This window comes from Petaurus breviceps, unplaced genomic scaffold (assembly GCF_028583685.1).
Source record: "Petaurus breviceps papuanus isolate PSGF00001 unplaced genomic scaffold, PetGlider_PUasm1.0 90444, whole genome shotgun sequence".
Taxonomy (NCBI): Eukaryota; Metazoa; Chordata; class Mammalia; order Diprotodontia; family Petauridae; genus Petaurus; species Petaurus breviceps.
The window spans coordinates 235,374-254,720 of NW_027187256.1; the positions used below are offsets into that span (position 1 = coordinate 235,374).

The 19,347-nt window shown below is 36.9% G+C and overlaps 2 protein-coding genes across 2 annotated transcripts; both read left to right on the forward strand.

Moving 5' to 3' along the window:
- Positions 1-1,340: 1,340 nt before the first annotated feature.
- LOC138177748 (olfactory receptor 52E8-like) lies at positions 1,341-2,285 on the forward strand. The gene has a single exon (XM_069108956.1). It carries the CDS (start codon positions 1,344-1,346, stop codon positions 2,283-2,285), a length of 942 nt encoding a protein of 313 aa, XP_068965057.1. The 5' UTR covers positions 1,341-1,343.
- A 12,992-nt stretch (positions 2,286-15,277) lies between these two features.
- Positions 15,278-18,690, forward strand: LOC138177749 (olfactory receptor 52E8-like). Its single transcript, XM_069108957.1, has 2 exons — positions 15,278-16,189; positions 18,631-18,690. The coding sequence occupies exons 1-2, from the start codon at positions 15,281-15,283 to the stop codon at positions 18,688-18,690; spliced, it is 969 nt and encodes a 322-aa protein (XP_068965058.1). The 5' UTR covers positions 15,278-15,280.
- Positions 18,691-19,347: the final 657 nt, after the last annotated feature.

The following is a 19,347-nucleotide window of genomic DNA, read 5'->3' on the forward strand; positions in this document are numbered from 1 at the left end:
CTCTCTCTCTCTCTCTCTCTCTCTCTCTCTCTCTCTCTCTTTCTCTCCCCACCTTGCTCCTCTCCAAGGTTTAACTTCATACAAGTAGTGTTGTTGCTATGAAAACCAACAAGATAGCCAATAATAAAACGAAGTCATAAATGTTTACAATATGTCAGCTGTAAAAAAGATTAGAGCCAAAGTCACCTTTAATCATTACTATAACTAATAACTTCTTAATTCTGGAAACACATTCCCACCTTTTAGCTCCCTCAGGATATCAATTACATTAATTCTCATGGACTTTTTTGATGTTGCTTTTCGAGATGGGGTTAGACACAATTATCTCAGTACATACGTTCTCTTAATACTTTTGTCTTTTTCTTTCTTTTGCAGATATATCAAACAGTCACACATTAATGATGTTTAAACTCTTAGTCGATATATAGACTACCTGTACAATAAAGGATTAACTGTCACTGTCTGAGATTTCATTTCCTCTGAAAGAAACAGTAATAACATCTATTAGCCCAGGTGGGAGGCTGATGGCCTCTGTGGGAGAGACTATTCCAGGTGATGTGGCAGAAGTTTAACTCCTTAAGAATATCATATTTGTCTTTCCATGGCACAAAAATCATTTCTGCATCTTGTTATAGACACTGTATGTATATGTGTTCTCTTCCCAAATAGAATGCAATATTTAGGTAAAGGATTATTTAATTTTGCTCTTTATATCCTAAGTGCTTGGTAAAGTACCTGACACATAGTAGTAGGCACTTAAAAAAAAATCTTGCTGATCTGTTGAATTCTCTTGAGAATTGGGTACACAAGGTTAGTTTGTGAGCTGCTACAGTAATTCATTGTGATATATTTCTTGAACTTTATGGATGTATCCCAAATGTATCTCAGTTTCCTTACATCCTCCACTTATATGAGAAGATTCATTAAAACAGGAATATTTGGGTCTGGACGTCTGATTTCATCAATCTTTAGAACACCCAGTGTGGAAACTACCCCCACTAATGCAAATTGACAGCTTGACTTTTATTTATATCCTTCTTTTGCAAAGCTCTGATAGATTAAGGAATTGGACTAGCATCAAATTGCAAGTATATGTCGAAGAGAACTTTGAACACTGATCTGATTCCAAGACCAGACCTTCATCCTCTATATGATACTACTATCTCTCTGCTTGATCATTTTGCTTATAATTTATAAAGATACATACATAGTTTATGTACGAAATAACTGTTTTCTTTGTATTTTCTACAGGATATTAAATGCAAAGGAGAACCAGGGCCAGGACCCTTCATAGGGGTGGATACTCTGTCCTTGATGAGCAAAATGTCTAGCCTCCACTGAAAATGCCTTCTTTCAATGATACTGAATTCCACCCTGTCTACTTCTTGCTGCTAGGGATCCCAGGCCTGGAACATTTTCATATCTGGATTGGGTTCCCCTTCTGTTTTGTTTATCTTGTTGCAGTCATGGGTAATGTCACTATTCTTTTAGTAATCAAGAGTGAACATAGCCTTCACCAACCCATGTTCGATTTCCTAGCCATGTTGGCTAGCATTGACTTGGGTCTATCAACGGCCACCATCCCGAAGATGTTAGGCATATTCTGGTTTAGTCTAAGAGAGATCATCTTTGCAAGTTGTCTCACACAGATGTTTTGTATCCATATGCTCACAGTCATGGAAAGCATAGTACTTGTGGCCATGGCATTTGATCGTTATGTGGCCATCTGCCACCCACTTCAGTACAGTATGATACTCACAAATAAGATTATTGGCATTATAGCAGTGCTAGCTATTTTAAGGAGTTTGATAATGGTGGTTCCACTGGTGTTTCTCCTCCTGCGGCTGCCTTTCTGTGGACATCGCATCATTCCTCATACCTACTGTGAACACATGGGCATTGCCCGGTTGGCCTGTGCTAGTATAAGAATCAACATTCTATATGGGTTGGGAAATATTTCTATCTTATTCTTAGATGTGATTTTGATTGCAGTATCTTATACCTGGATCCTCCGGACTGTCTTCCAACTCCCTTCCTGGGATGCCCGATTCAAAGCCCTTAACACCTGTGGTTCTCATATCTGTGTCATCTTAGCTTTCTATTCCCCTGCATTTTTCTCCTTCCTTGCCCATAGATTTGGCAAAAATATTCCTCAATATATCCATATACTCTTGGCCAATCTGTATGTGGTCATACCCCCTAGCCTCAACCCTATAATTTATGGGGTCAGAACCAAGCAGATTCGTGAGAGAGTATTTAGAATTTTCAGGAAAGATTCAATGTGAAAAAAGGGACCAGAGGGAAAATGGCTTCATTTTTTTCTCTTTCTGGTTTCACTGATTTAAAGCCCTCCTCTGTGTGATTTACCTTTCATTAAACTAATAGTCCCAATACAAAATTTAACATATAACTAGCTTTCTCAATTTTTTTTCAGTAGTTCCCTATTTCATGAAGTCTATCCTTCTCTGCTAGGCTTTCACAGTCTCTCATATTATTCTACTTATTGAACTAATTTTATCTTTTCAAATATACCCTAGTGAGGCCTACATTGACTGAGTAATAAAAGAGAATAAAGTGATTTTAAAAACATTTTTGACTAGCAAAAAATGTATTTTACTTCCCTCTTATCCCAGATCAGAGGAAAAACATAATAAAAAAAATAGAACCAACAAAAAAATCTTTATAACGAATGTACATACAACAAATTGTTGAATTGTTCATATCAAAAAAAATATCTTATTCTCCACTATGACTCCATTTCTTCTCTCTAAAGAGATGGGAATCATTCTTCATCATCTTTCCTCTCTTATCAAGGTTGGTCATTAAAAAAAATCAATCTTAAGTCTTTCAAAGTTATTCATCTTTCTAACAATGTTTTTAATGTATAAATTGCTCTTTTAGTTCTGCTCATTTCACTCAATTCAGTTCATAAATCTTCCTGGTTTCTTTGAAACTATAATTTTCATTGTTTCTTACAACACAATAATTTTCCATTTTATTCATTTATCATGAATTGTGCAGTCATTCCCCATTGATGGAGCCAAGTTTAGCTACTGAATATTTTCATTAAATTGAGTGGATGAAAATATTTTTGTGTGTATAGGTTCTTCCTGCTTATTCTGACATCTTTAGAACATAGACCTAGTATTGAAATTCCTGCACCAAAAGGTATGTACAACTCAGTATCTTGAATATAATTCCAAATTGCTTTGCAGAATGGCTAGACCAATTCACAACTTCACCAACAATGCATATATGGATTGATTGTTGTTACTTGGTGATATCCTGTGACTAATTATCACTTTATCCCTTCTTCTAAATTCCCTGTTTTGTTCTATGAACAAAGTCTTGGAGAAATAGAATTCTTCTCCCTATCTTCCTTCTCCATTTCCTTTCTCTCATCCAATCAATTGTAATTTACACAATACATAGAATTGCAAGTTCTATGAATCTATCCTGTAAGTATTTTTCAGGTTTGTACTCCCTAACACCACCATTTCAATTGCTCCTGCTACCCTCTTCAGCTCACTCCCATTGCTTCTTGAATAGACACTATATTATGCAATACACACTTCCTTCTTCTGGTTTACTTTGTTTAACCTAAACATGTTTCTACTTCCCACATAATCTTTTACATATACTTCTGTGATTATGCTACTACTCTGTTAAAAAAATCTTCAGTTGATCCCCATTTTCTTCCAAATCTGAAAACAAAATTCAATTGGTGTTTAATATGTATTTGCAAGTTTCAGCTTGGCTGGACTGTTATTTGTTCCCTGTTTTAATTCTACTTTTTCCTATCTTTCTGCTTTTGTGCTGCATGCTCAACTGGACTCATTCCTATCCTATATCAATCTGTTGATGTCTTCTCCTTTGAAGGTCCAGCTATGAGATTCTCTGGTTTTGAAATGTGTTCATGTTCTGTCCCCACAGTAGAATATAGTCTCTTAGAGGGGAAGAACTATTTTATTTTCATCTTTGTATCCCTAATATATAATCCAATAGTTTGCACTTAGTAGGTGATTCATAAATGTTTGTTTAATTTGATTTCATTATTTAACCAATAGATTAATTTTCAAATTAAAATAAAATATTACAACCATTAATGTCAGTCATAAAGAAAAAAATCAAAGTTCTAGAGTCCTAATAGTGGAGAACATGAAAAGTCATCAAATCCAACATGCAAATGTATAAAAACTTCAAAAATAGTACTGTAAATGGCCACTCAACCTTCACTAGATGCCTGGAGTGACTGGGAATTCACTGCCTCCTGATGGATTACTTTCCAACTTTGAATGCTTTTAATTCTTAGGATATTTTTTTCTTAAATAAGGTACCATCTCTTTAATGTGTTTGTACTTTGGTTGTTGAAAGAAACAGAAAATGAAATTTGAGGAAAAAAATTAACTTTTGTCCAAAGAAAAGAAAATTAAATAAATTTATGATGGAAGTAGGATATTTATTCTTATAGCTAAACTATTTCGTTGTGAAAAGGGATAGAAAAAATATCTTTTGATTAAGGAAAAAAACTGGTAAAATCCATGTGTGAAGTAAATTCCATTTTATGTCATCAAAATGTGATGACAAGATAATAAAAGAATGAAGTATAAAACAGAGAGAATCTGTTTAAATACAGGGAAGTAAATGAAGCTGCAGCATTGTCAATCTCCCTCTACTCATTTTCACATAAAATTGTTTTAAGTATTGATGCAAAAAAAGTTAAATGAAATATTAACATGGAGATTACAGAAAAATGTCACAAAGATCATGTTCTATGGCCATGCTGGAATCATACCAGGAATGCAGGATCAGTTCAGTATTAGGAAAACTCTAAGCATAATTGAACATGTGGTTGTTTCTTCTGCCCCACCCTACCACACCCCAGTACCAAGAGGTCACTTGAGGCAGGGACTAAGGCAAGTGAAAAGCTTGGAGGAAAGTGAAACAGTTATTTTTTTCTTTTTGGAGGGGGGAGGATAGGGTATTTGGGGTTAAGTGATTTGCCCAAGGTCACAAGGCTAGTAAGTGTTAAGTTTCTGAGACTGGATTTGAACTCAGGTCTTCCTGACTCGGGGCCAGTGCTCTATTTACTGCGCCACCTACCTGCCCCAAAGTGAAACAGCTTTGAAGTTCACCCTTCAAGGGCATCCAAAATCAAGGGACAGGAGACAGAAAATGAGCAATGGGGAAACATAAGGAAATGATAGTAAAATTGTCAAAGATTTCAGGAGGAAGAAGACTCAGTTAAAAGCATAGCAGAAATAGTTGACAAAATTGAAAAACTTAAATTTAGAGTGCATTTTTCTCTCCAAAGAAACAAAAGATAGAATAACTGATAGAGAACACAAATACACAGAAGAGAAAGACAATATGGAAAAAGAGAAGCAAAAAGCACCAACATTAAAAGAATATATAATCTGTATATAAGCAAAATATATAGCTCTCAAAAATAGGATGTGTAGAGACAACTTAAGGATCATGGTTCTCACACAGAAAAATGACAAACCAAAAGATACACCATATAACACCAAAGTGCCAATTCAAAGAATCAGTGAATCACCTCCAGAAAAACAAACAAATGAAAAATCTGTGTTCAAAACTCCAAAACACATAGTGGTTAAAATGTTGCAGTTCTCATGAAAAATAACACATTCTGCAAGTGACTAAGAGAAAGATCTTTAAATATAAGTGATAGGACCTTTGAATAATGAATTTCCTACACTTACCAGATATATTGGGATGAAAGGAATAATGTGTTCTAAAGAACAAAACAGCCGAAGATGCAACACAAAATAGAATACCTTGCAAACATGAGCCTAATTATCCTTAAAAAAGATGAACATTCAATAAAAGAGAGGCATTTGAAACATTCCTATAATATGGACCAGAAATAATCAGATTTTTTGCTTTGCAAACACCACAGACAATAGAAACACAATAAAGTTTCAGAGCAACCTGGGAATACTTATATGGACTGATGCAAGGTGAAGTGAGCAGAAGTAGAATATCGTACACAGTAGTAATAGTATTGAAACAATGATCGAATGTTAAAGACTTAGGTATCATAATCAACACAATGATCCTTAACAATTCTTGACCCATGATGTAAAATGCTGTCTACCTCCAGAGAGGGATCTGATGAACTCTGAGTGTAGACTGAAGCATATTTTTTTATCTTTACGTTTCTTATTATTTGCTTGTTTATTTTTGCAACATGGCTAATATGGAAATGTGTTTTACATGACTTTGCCTGTATAAGTGATATCATATTGCTTGCCTTCTCAATGGATGTAAGATAGGATGGGTAGGAAGGAGAGAGAAAAAGTGGAATTCAATTTTTTAAAAATTAAGGCTAAAAATAAAAGATAAAAATGGGAAAAAATTAAATAGCACATAATGCAAAAGAAAACCTAACAAAATGTTTAGAGAGACTTGACAAAGATGTATCTATCATTTTTAACTCCTTAACTGAGAGAGAGAAAAAACAGCAGAACAATTAGATAAATAGAGAAAAGAAATTAATAAAGTAGAGGAATAGATAACAAATTGGGTGTGGTGGTGATGAATGGGAGAGGAAGAGGTCTAAAGGACTAGGGTTGTCTTTAGGTAGATTGAACAAATATTTAAAAAATAAAGCATTGTTCCACAGAAGAGTTAAATGGCTTCTATGTGCCAGGCACTGCATTGATAAGGACAGAAAGTAACACATACACATACACACACATATCCCTGGTCTATAGGTTCCCACAGCTTACTAGGGGCAACAACAGGCAAACGACTATGTATAAATAAGATATATTGATATAAATCATAGAGACATAGACATCAATATAAGTGATGATAAAATAAATACATATATACAGGGTAAGTTGGTTTTAATTTCAGAGGGGATGTGCCAGTGTCAAGGAGGATCAAGAAAGGGATCAGATAATGAAGGGCTTTAAAAGCTAGACTATTTTGTATTTGATCATAGAGTTATTCATGAACCAATGGACATGACTGAATATGGAGGTGACATGGTCAAACTTTTGCTTTAGGAAGATCAATATACTGGTTTATTGAAGGATGGATATGCACAGTGACTGGAATATGTGAAATAATAATTGCTTTTTGCTGACTTTGAGTGAAAAAGACTTAAGGCAAGAAGACTAATAGAAGATTATTGCAATAGTCCTGGAATGAGGTAAAGAAGGCCTGAAAAAGGTTAAAGGCATTGTCAGAAAATAGAGAGTGTAAATGAGAGATGTTACAAAGGGAAAAATGAAGGGAGATGGCAAGAAATTGGACGGGGATGGGGGAGCAGGAGAGGAGTTGAGGATGGCCCCTAGGTTTCAGGCCTGAGTGATGGTATGTTGGTATGCTCAATGACATTTGGAAAGGGGGGGATTTGAAGGAGAGACTACTATTAGATTTATATTCCTAGGTGTTCAAAGGAAAAGGAAAAGGATGCATCTACACAAAACTATAGAAACACTTTTTTGTGGTGGAAAAGATTTGAAACTAAGGAGTACCATCAATTAGAGAAGGGATTGTCAAGTTATATGGATGTGATGGAATACTACTCTTCTGTAAGAAAATGATGATGGGAACTGTTTCACATAAGTATGGGAAGACTTGTCTGAACTAATGCAGGGTGGTGAGCAGAACATAGAGGACATTTTGTACAATAACAGCATTTTGTAGAGACAGACAACTTTGAAAGACTTGGGAACTCTGATCAACACAATGACCCACCACAATGCCAAATGACTCATGATGAATGTGCTGTGCACCTACTGACAGAGAAACAATGGATTTAAGAGTACAAATGGAAATGTGTTTTCTTGGACACAGCTAATGGGGGAATTTGTTTTTGCTTGATTACACAAATGTTTGTAAGAATGGATTTATTTGCTTGATTTTTCAATGGGAAGGATGGGAAGAGTTAGGAAAAGGGAGAAAGGGAAGCTCTTCATTTGAAACTAAAATAAAAATTCATTTTAAAATTATATGGGATTGGTAATGCGGGGCGGAGCCAAGATGGTGAAGTAGAAGCAGGACATTCACTGGGCTCCAGCTTCCACCTTCCCCAATCCATGTAAAAAGGGGACTCTGAACAAACTCTGGAGCTGCAGAACCCACAAAATGACACAGAGAAGTTAACCTCCTGCTGAGGATAGCCCGGCAGGCTGGCAGGAATCGGCCAGCATGGCACTCTGGGAGCTGAGCCCAGGCCCACGTGAGCCAGAGGTTTTAGCCCCAGGGCGGGCCTGACCAACCATTGGCCGGAAGGACTCCAGATTACCAGCAGCTGTGGCAGTCTCCAGAATTACCATCACATAGATGCAAAGAACAAAGTGAGAGGTCAGTGTAGTCTGGATTTTGGGACCCAATAGGTGGGAGTGCCTTGGCTTTTGCCCCCAGGGCAAGAAGCCACTGAACCACCTGGCACAGCCAGTGCTACATGGTAGCTTCAGCTCCTGGCCTGCAAAGTGTAGGGGGACCAAGCACCAGTCTGAGGGGTAATCACTCTTGCTTTAACCTGCTTGGATCTGGATTGCAGTCTAGGGTGGAGGTCCTGGGGTGTGTGATCAGCTTGCTAGAGTGTGTGGAGGCTTGAGAGCCCAACTAAGACCTCCAGCAGCTGAGAAATCCCCAGCAATTTGGGACAAAAGCTCCCCTGTCTGGTGACAGAGTCCTACTGTGGCAAAAAGACCAGGGGTTAAGTGACTGAGGGGTGACATGACCAGGCAAAAGAAACAAAGCAGACAGAAGATTCCATCATTAGACTCCTATTTTGGGGATAAAAAGGAGCAAAGCATGGAACAGGAGGAAGACAGTGAAGTCAGAACTCCTGCACCAAAAGCTTCAAAGGAAAATATGAGCTGTTTACAGGCCATAGAGGACCTGAAGAAGCAGATAAGAGAAGTGGAGGAAAAATTGGGAAGAGAAATGAGAATGATGCAAGAAAATTACAAAATGAGAGTCAACAGCCTTACTGAGGAAAATCATACCTTAAAAAACAGACTAACTCAACTGGCAAAACAGGCTCAAAAAGGCAGTGAGGAGAGGAATGCCTTAAAAAGTCGAATTTGCCAGATGGAAAAAGAAGCCCAAAAGCTCAATTAGGAGAACCGTTCCCTCAGATTTAGAATGGAGCAAAAGGAAGCTAGTGACTTTATGAGAAATCAAGATGATGTTAAACAGATACAAATAAATGAAAGAATAGAAGGCAAGGTGAAATATCTCATGGGAAAAACCACTGACCTGGAAAATATATCCAGGAGAAATAATTTAAAAATTATTGGACTACCTGAAAGACATGATCAAAAAAAAAAACCTAGAAATCATCCTCCAAGAAATTCTCAAGGAAAATTGCCCTGATATTTTAGAACCAGAAGGCAAAATAGAGGTTGAAAGAATCCACTGATCACCTCCTGAAAAAGATCCCCAAAAGAAAACTCCTAGGAATATTATAGCCAGGTTCTGGAATTCCCAGATCAAGGAGAGAATATTACAAGCAGCCAGGAGGAAATAATTTGAGTATTGTGGAAACAAAATCAGGATAACACAGGATATGGCAGCTTCTACCCTGAGGGATTGAAGGGCTTGGAATAGGATATTCTGGAGGGCAGAGGAGCTGGGATTAAAACCAAGAATCACCTACCCAGCAAAACTGAGTATTATGTTTCAGAGGAAAATATGGTCATTCAGTGGAATAGAGAACTTTCAAACAATCTTAATGAAAAAAACCAGAGTTGAACAGAAAATTTGACATTCAGATACAAGAAGCAAGAGATGCATGAGAAGGTAAACAGGGAAAAGAAATCATAAGGAACTTATTAAAGTTGAACTATTAACATTCCTACATGAAAAAATGATAATTGCAACTGATGAAACTTTTCTCAGTATGAAAATAGTTGAAGGTAGAAGTGAGAGGAAGACCCATATGTACAAAAAATGTTTATAGCAGCTCTTTTTGTGGTGGCAAAGAATTGGAAATTAAGGGGATGCTCATCAATTGGGGAATGGCCGAATAAGTTGTGGTATATGCATGTTATGGAATACTATTGCGCTATAAGAAACGAGGAGCAGATGGTCTTCATATTTACCTGGAGAGGCTTATACAAACTGATGCTGAGTGAGAAGAGTAGAACCAGGAGAAATTTGTACACAATTACAGACACAACATATGTGTGATGACCAACTTTGATAGACTGGACTCTTCTCATGCAATGAGAAGTGATATAAATCAATCCCAAAAGACTCATGATGGAGAGAAATATGTGCATCCAGAGAAAGAACTAGAAAGAACTGAGTTTATATCAAGGTGGAAGCAAAATACCTGATCTTTTTCCTTTTCTTGTTTAGTTTTATGTCCTCCTTACCATTTCTCATTCCATCTGATACAATCCGTCTTCATAACCTGACTAATGTATAATGTGAAAGTATTTACAGATCCTTTACTTAACTATATGCTGCCATGGTGGGGGGGAAGGAGGGTGGGAGACAAAAATGTGAAACTTGAGGAATTGTGGAATTGAATCCTGTAAACTAAAAGGAAACAAACAAATTAATCTAAAAAAATAAATAAAAGGTAAAAAAAAAAGAAAATAGTTGAAGGGAATAGAAATATATATGTGTGTGTATGTGTATATATATATATATGTCTATATTGGAGGGTATATGGGCATATGAATACATATGTGAATGTGTGTATATATATTTACAGGTATACATAGATAGAGGGCATAGGACCAACTTAATAGGAAGGGATAATAAATAAAAGGTGAAATTAAGAAGTGAGAGAGGAATATAATGAGAGGAGATGGAGAGAGACAGAATGGGGTAAACTATCTCATATAGAAGAGGCCAGGGAAAATGGTTCCAATGGAGGGGAAGAATAGGAAGGCAAAAGTGAAGGGGTCAACCTTATTCTCAGGGAGGGAATGACATACACACTAAATAGGGTATCTCACCCTACAGGAGAGTAGCATATATTATGTTAATGTTTTGCATTAGCTACACATGTACAACCTATACTGAACTGCTTACTATTTTACATGGAGTTGGGAAAGAAGATATACAGGCACTGGGGCATAGAGTTCCACCATGCCCTACTGGAAAAGTTGAAAGGGGTATGGAAGAAGATATGGGAGAGAGCAGATTGGAGGAGGAGATATGCTTTGGGATTGCTATTTTGGTGTGGTGGGTAGAAGAAAAACGGGGAGAAAATTTGTAATTCAAAATCTGGCAGAAATTAATGATGTAAATCAGAAGTTAATAAAGCATTTGAAAAATGACAATAAATTATATGGGATGGCACTCTGGGAGGGGGAGAAAGTGGGATACTGGGGAAAATTCTGGGGATTAAACCCCCCCCAAATATCAATATACATTTGAAAGCATTTCTGTTGAAGGTGGGTATCAGGGAGACAAAGATAAAAATAGTCCCTGACCTCCAGGAGTTTATATTCTACCAAGAAGAAATAACATTCACAAACAAACGAATTAATGAATCAATATTTTGTAATCATCCATTTCATTGAGGTCCAGCTTAAGTAATTGTTTATGCTTTGAGTGATCTCTGATACTCTCCCAAGGACAAAAAAAAATTATTCTGTCTCAAAATCTCCTAGAACACTTGTGAATTTCTCTTTTGTTCTGATCTCATTTTACTTCTCTAAATGCCAATTTGTGTACATCTACCATTTCTTCATATTATAATAGAGACAATGTTTCTTTCCTTTTTTCTACCTAGAGCTGTGCTTTTCACGTGTTTTTAGCACAGGACATAGAATGAATCCAATCACTACCACTTTATAGAGAACTGTAACCACCAAAACCCCATAGGTTCATCACAGGGAAGAAGAGGGGAAAGTTTTTGGAATTACAATGTAATAATGGGGAGTAAAGACTCTTTCTATTGCGGCTAGAAGCATAAAAACTAGACACCTTTTCCATGTCCTTAACACCTGGGTCCAGAAGTCTCAGAGCTCTTTGCTTAGGGACCTGGCCACAGTTCCTCATAGTCCAATCCCCAGGGATCTCTGGTGAAGAGAATGCTCCTGAGGATTTAAGGAAGGAGGGCAACTACACTATGAATCTTGCATTTTTAAGGCTGGACAGACAAGGAACTGAGTCACATGCTGGGCTGCAGAGTCTGAGACTTGGCTGTAGCCAAGGCTGGTGAGTTGACTTTTATCAAGGATGTGAATCAAATATAGGAGCCTGGAGAGGGAGGCTTCTAGGTAGGACATTGATCTTTGGGTGAAACAGGGCTGCTGATCTCTTGAACCCAAGGTCCCCCCCCCCCACAAAAAAAAAGGAAAAGAGAGCTTCATGGGATATTGAGAATCTAAAAGCTTTTGTGGCCTGAAAAAACCTTTGACCCTTCTCCCCACTCCTTTTAAAGGATAAAGGGATGAACCATCAAGTAACAATGGTTTGGGGAGGGGAAAGGATAGAAGTTTATCTAGCTCTCAAATTCTTTCACATGACAATTATTTAAATTTAACAATACCTCACCTTTTACAGGTATACAAAGCATATTCTTACAGCAATTTTGTAACATAGGTAATTCATTATTATATCCATTTTAAAAATGAGGAAACTGATATAAGAAGATATTAAATGATCTAATATCAAACAAAGAGTGCCAGTGTTGCAGCAGCATGGGTGATTGTTGATTATAATGTATCAGGGATTAGGTTGTGGATTATATTAAATCATTAATTCTTAACCTTTTTGTGTCATGGGCTATTTTGGTAGTCTGCTGAAGTCTCAGAATAATGTCAATTACTGACACTATAACATACATAAAATAGACCTGTAGTAGGAAGAAAAAATACTCACGTTTTATAGATTATATACATATGTCTACTCTACCAACCATGAAATTATGTAAATGTGAGGACCAAAGGGCAAAAGAAAAGAAACTCATCTTATTTCTGTAAAGTGGTTGTAGAGAGGATAGTTAATAAAGTATACTTTTCACTCAACTCTTTGGGACCTCTTCATCTTGTCCCTGGGAAACTCATTGGGAAACTTCAACATTCTGCATAATAGGATCAGCTTTGGTACACATAGCTCATCAGTACCTCTGCCTCGTTGATTGTAGTTTGGAGGAATGAGCTCCAAAACCTTCATTTAATGAGGGGACCCACGCCAGACATCTTATTTCCCAACTCTATACACTCCCTTTGACTTCCCCATCACAGCCCCATGCCCAGATACCTTCTTCCCCTTCCTCTTGATTTTCAGTTTCCTTTTGTGCATTATCTTCCCCATTATATTACAAGCTCCCTGAATTCAGGGATTGTCTATCTCATTTATGTCCCCAGCACTTAGCCGGTACTTAATAAATGTTTCTTGACCGACTGTGTCTCTGAAGGACAAAACCTAGAGGACATCTTTGAAGACTGGAAGGGAGAAGAAACATGACAAAGTATGGCATAATTATTAACCATGTTTGGTCACTGCAAAATTTATTGATAAATACAAGAGTATGTGTTGCTAAACTATATAGTTTGTCTCTTGAAGTTCCACACTGTAAGAAAGACATCTAAAAGGTACAACACAACAAGCTATAATTGTAAGGACATTTGGATTTGGAAGAAGAAGTTGTAGAGTTGATACCATTTTATGCTACTTACTATATGTATGACCTAGGACAATTTGCTACATCTTTCTGGGCTTCAGTTCTTCTTCTATAACATGTTGCTAAATGACTTCTAATATTCTTTCCAACTCTAGATCTTATTAGCCTATGGCTGTTAGAATTAGAAAGCTGTGAAAGGGATATTGATGGCATTAGTCTAGCTAGTTTTTCTCCCCCTTCTCTCAAAATCTCAGAATTTTAGTTATAAGTCAAGTAAGCAAAAATTTGCTAAGCTCATATGATGTGCTAAGCACTTTGATGAGTATTGAGAACTCAAATGCAAAAGGAAATCAATTTTTACTTTTGTAGCTTCTTTTGTATACATCCCTCCCTTTCTCTCCTCTACCACCATCTTGATGTAGACCCTGATCACTGTATACCTGGGCTATTGCTACAACCTATTGGTTGGTCTGCTTACCAGAAATCTCTGCATACTCCAGCCCATCCTCTACTTAACTGACAAAATGATCTTCCTAAAATGAATATGTGACCATGTCACTCCCTACCTCATCAAGCCACTTGATAAATTCCTATGGTTCCCTATATCTTTCAGGATTAAATACAAAATACTGTTTTCATTCACAATAATCTCCCATTCATACCTTATCAATCTTCTTACACCTTTTATCCCCTCATGTACTACTCTGTGATCCAGAAACACTGACCTCCTTGTGGTTCCTTGAACTTCATCTCTTGACTCCAGGCATTTTCACTGTCTGTTTCTCTTACCTGGAATGGTTTTCTTCTTCATCAGTACCTTCTGGTTTCCCAGTATTCCTGTAAGTGTCAGGTAAATACCTTCTTCCACAGGAAGACTAACTTGATCTCTTTTAATTCTAGTGTCTTCCATATGTTGGTTACCTTTAATTTGTCCTGTCTATAACTTGTTTGTACATAGTTGTTTTAATGTTGTCTCTCCCAGAGGACTGTGAACATTTTGAGAACAGGGACTGTCTTTTGCCTCTTTTTGCATCCTCTGTACTTAGCATAATTCCTGGCACAGAATACGTGCTTAATAAGTGTTTCTTGACTAATTGGTTTCAGGGAGCTTACATTCTAATGAAGGAAGGCAACATGTAGAAGGGAGTTGAAAAGCAAAGGACCCAGGAAGGTAGGAAGAAAGATACATGGGTAGGGGCAGTTGGTGAAGGTCAAAGCCAGTAGGGCAGCCAATAAAAGAGAAAGGGATGTGTGAACACACTTGGTTGAGCTATTCATCTGTTCAATTATTTACTCATGTATTTGTTTGAAAATTATGGAACTCGGGCACATATAGAACACAAAATTTGTCAAAGGTCATATAGTTAATTAATGATAGAACATGAATAGAACCTGTTCTCCTATTCCAATTACATCATTCTATTAGCTTGGTATAAATAATCCCCTCCAGTGGTCATGCAGCTAACCAGTTAATACACTTTTTCATTCACTCTTAAACCTGTTCAAAAGGATAGTAGAAGTTGGGGAGTTAAAGGAATAGTCTTCTATTCTCTAGGCTCCCAGGTGAGAATGGAGCTCATAATGTATTCTCTGTTTCTGCTTATTTCCATTACTGGGAAGACAGATGTGTTCATTCAGGACACCTTCCTGGGAGTTAAAGCTTCGTTCTAATGAGTGTAGCCTGTGGAAGACCTTGGCAGAATGTCCTTTCTCAATGATACTGTATCACATCCTTCCTCCCTCTTGTTGCTGGGCATTCCTGGGCTAGAAGCCATGCACATCTGGATTGGCTTCCCTTTCTGTGCTATGTATCTGGTTGCAGTATTGGGCAACATCACCATCTTGTTTGTGATCAAGACTGAACAGAGTCTGCACCAGGCCATGTTCTACTTATTGGCTATGTTGTCGGTGGTTGATCTGGGCTTATCTACAGCCACAATCCCCAAAATGCTTGGTATCTTCTGGCTCCATTTAAGGGACATAAGCTTTAAGGGCTGTGTTACTCAGATGTTCTTTATCCACATGTTTACAGGAATGGAGACCTATATCCTTGTGGCCATGGCTTTTGATCGTTATGTTGCCATCTGCAACCCTCTCCGATATAGCACCATCCTTACCAATAAAACCATTGGCATCATTGGAGGGATGGCAGTAGTAAAAAATTTTGTTTTGGTTGTTCCATTGGTGTTTCTGATTTTTAGACTTTCTTTCTGTGAACAACACATCATTCCCCATACTTACTGCGAACACATGGGAATTGCACGACTGGCCTGTGTTAACATCAGGGTAAATGTGATCTTTGGGTTGTTTCTTATTTGTATGATGCTTTTGGATGTGGTTCTAATTGCTGTTTCCTATGTGAAGATTCTTCATGCTGTCTTTAGGCTCCCCTCCCGAGAAGCTCGACTGAAAGCTCTCAACACCTGTGGCTCCCATGTAAGTGTCATCTTAGCCTTCTTCACTCCAGCATTTTTCTCTTTTATGACTCATCGCTTTGGACACAATGTCCCTCATTATATCCACATCCTCCTTGCCAATCTGTATGTGATCATACCACCTGCACTCAACCCTATCATCTATGGAGTCAGGACCAAGCAGATCCGGGAGAGGGTTATAGCAATATTCTTCATATGGAAAGATCAAAGTTAATCAGCTCAGCACAGAGAAAGTCTTCGGGAGCTCCCTTGTCCCTCAAGAGAGAAGAAATGCATGGATATCTTCTGTAATGAAAGAAATATGTTCTTAAAAAGTTAGTTATAAAGTAAATTTATGTTAACCAATAATTCCATTTAATTCCATAAACTTAAAAATGAAATCAGATGTTTGTTTCTGCAGAATTTGTACCATTCTGCTCAAATGAATAGAAGTTACATAGATGAATATTACAAGCTTTTATCCTATAAATCTGATTTTTAAAATTGTGATAGAACATTGATAATAGGTCCCCAAATACAAGTAATATTATGAAATTTAAAATAATACATTTGAAATTCCTGTGGAGCTAAGATGGTTGATTAAAGCCTAATTGTGTTTAAAATTTCCATAAATTATGATATGGTGATGATGATGATCTTAAAATCACTACCACCACCACTATCATCAGCTCTTTGGAAGAATTCAGTGAATTAAGGCCTGACAGTGTTTTGAATTTATAATACTTGAGTGAATGCATAAACTATTGCAGTTATTCTGAACCATATATTTGTGGATTTCTGTTTTTGTTTCTGATTGTGGGGAAGATTATCTCAGATATAGGCTGTTTCTAATCATCTGGAATATTGAGATGTTGGAATATCGTAATTTCACTGAATGGTTACAGAGGAGGGTCTGGAGTCAGTAACTGTTCCATGTGAAAAACATAAATAATGAATTTCATAGCAACATAGTCATTGACAGTTATCCACGGTCCTTAGGACATTGATTTTAGAATTATTATCCCAATTATCATGACTTTTTTTGACAGGCTTACTGGAATGGCAAATGAGGAAAATGCTGTAGACTTATTATATTGGCATTTCAGATAGCCATGTAACAAAATTCTTACACTATTTCTGTTGACAATATGGAGAAACTTGGGATAAGGATAGTATAGCTAGGAGATAAAATGGACAAATTTGATTACATAAAATTAAAAGGTAATCAACATTTTTGTAAAACAAATCCAACGCAGCTCAGATAAAAGGAAATAAATTAGAAAAAAAAATTACATCAAATTTCTCTGCTAAAGGTTTCCTTTCTATGTAATGTAGGGAATTAATTCAAATTTATAATAACAAGTGTTATTCTCCAATTGAAAAATAATAAAAATAGGAACAGGTAGATTTCTTTGGAATAAACCCAAGCTATCAATAATTTTATCAAAAAATACCTTAACTTCTGGAGCCAAGATGATGGCGTGAGATAGGAACTCATGTTTGGGAGAGATTGCTCCCAAATTCTGCTCTAAGCAACCTTGGGATAATTCATCAAAACCAATTTTGGAGCAGTGAAGCAGTTTTCCAATCCAGGATATCTTAAAGGGTCAGCAGAAAAGGTCTGTCTCACTGGGGAATGGGGGATGGGGAAGGGCGGAGTAAGGCCCAGTGCAGGTGGAACCTGAGCAAGTCAGTGGCAGATCACACCCAAAGGGACAGAAAAGAGGTTCTGGGCTGCAGGGCAAGCCATCAGGTAAGCCTGAGATCCAATTCAAGCCACCAGTAAAGCCTTGCCCCACAGAGCAAGCCATCAGTGGGGCCCTAAGGTATGGTGCAAGCATCAAGGCCCCAAGGCTCATTTTAAGAAGCATCGGACAGTGCTCTCCAATCCAGAAGAGCCCAAAATAAGCATAAAGTGAAAAGTCATAGGCTAGGAAAGGAGAAAAAAAAAGAAGAACCTGAAGAAAGAAAGTGACTATGGTGACAGGGAAAGTCAAGGCACAAACTTAGAAGAGGACAACAATATCAAAGTGGCTATATGCAAAGCCTTGAAGAAAAATGTGAATTGATGTCAGGCCCAAAAATAACTCCTAGAAGAGCCTAAAAAGTATTTTGATAATCCAATAAGAGAAGTAGAAAAAATTGTAAAAAGAAATGAGAGGAATGCAAGAGAATTCATGAAAAAAGAGTCAACAGCTTGGTAAAGAAAATAAACACACACACACACACACAAAGATATTTAAAAATTCACAAAAGAAAACAACTCCTCAAAAGTAGAATGGTCAAAAGAAAAGGGAGGTACAAAAACTAACTGAAGAAAATAATTCTTTAAAAAGTAAAATTGGTCCAGATTTTGGGAAATAAACCTGCTATTTGACAAAAACTACTGGGACAATTGGAATAGAATAGGACAGAAACTAGATATAGACCAACATCTCACACTGAGAACCAAGATAAGTTCAAAATGGGTGCAAGATTTAGACATAAAGGGTGTCACCATAAGCAAATTAGAGCAAGGAGTAGAATACCTATAAAATCTATGAGGAGGGGAAGAATTTATGGTCAAATAAGAGATAGAACTAAAAAAACATAAAATAGATAATTTTGATCATATGAAATTTTAAGGTGTTTGTAAAGCAAAACCAAATGCAACTAAGATTAAAAGGAAAGCAGAAAGCTGGGAAACAATCTTTATAGAAAGTTTCTCCAATAAGTGCAATTATAAAGAGAACTGAGTCAGATTTATAAGAATACAATTGATAAATTGTAAAAGTATATAAATAGGCAGTTTTCAGATATTTCTGGGTGGATGCTAAGTGTCTGAGCCCGGATTCGATTTGCCAGGTCATCCCGACACTGGGGCTGGTGCTCTTACTTGCTGTGCTACCTGGCCGCCCCAGCATCTAGGTTTTTAAAGGAGAAATTAAATAAATTACAGGAGGTAATAGACAGTAAAACTGTGCTAGTGAGACATTACAACTTTCCTCTCTCAAAACTAGATAAATCTAACAAAATAAAAATAACCATGAGGAAGTTAAGGAGATAAAGAGAATTTTAGAAAAATTAAATATGATAGACCTCTGGGGAAAAACTGAATAGGAATAAAGGAAAATAACTTTTCCAAGTGATACATGGCACCTACACAAAAATGGATCATATATTAAGGAATAAAAACCAAACAACCAAATAGAGAAGAGCAGAAACATTAAATGCATCCTTTAAAAATCAGAACTCAATAAAATAACTTTTCAACAAAAGGCTATGGAAAGATACATTAAAAATTAATTGGAAACCAAATAATCGAATCATAAAAGGAAAAGTGAGTGAAAGTGCAAATCATGGAAAAATATAAAA

What these genes read in the sequence shown, in the direction of transcription:
- LOC138177748 (XM_069108956.1), top strand. Translation starts at nt 1,344, where the DNA reads ATGCCTTCTTTCAATGATACTGAATTCCACCCTGTCTACTTCTTGCTG.
- LOC138177749 (XM_069108957.1), top strand. Translation starts at nt 15,281, where the DNA reads ATGTCCTTTCTCAATGATACTGTATCACATCCTTCCTCCCTCTTGTTG. An exon ending in CCAAGCAGATCCGGGAGAGG is followed by an intron (nt 16,190 to 18,630) that starts GTTATAGCAATA and finishes GTGTTTGTAAAG; the next exon opens with CAAAACCAAATGCAACTAAG.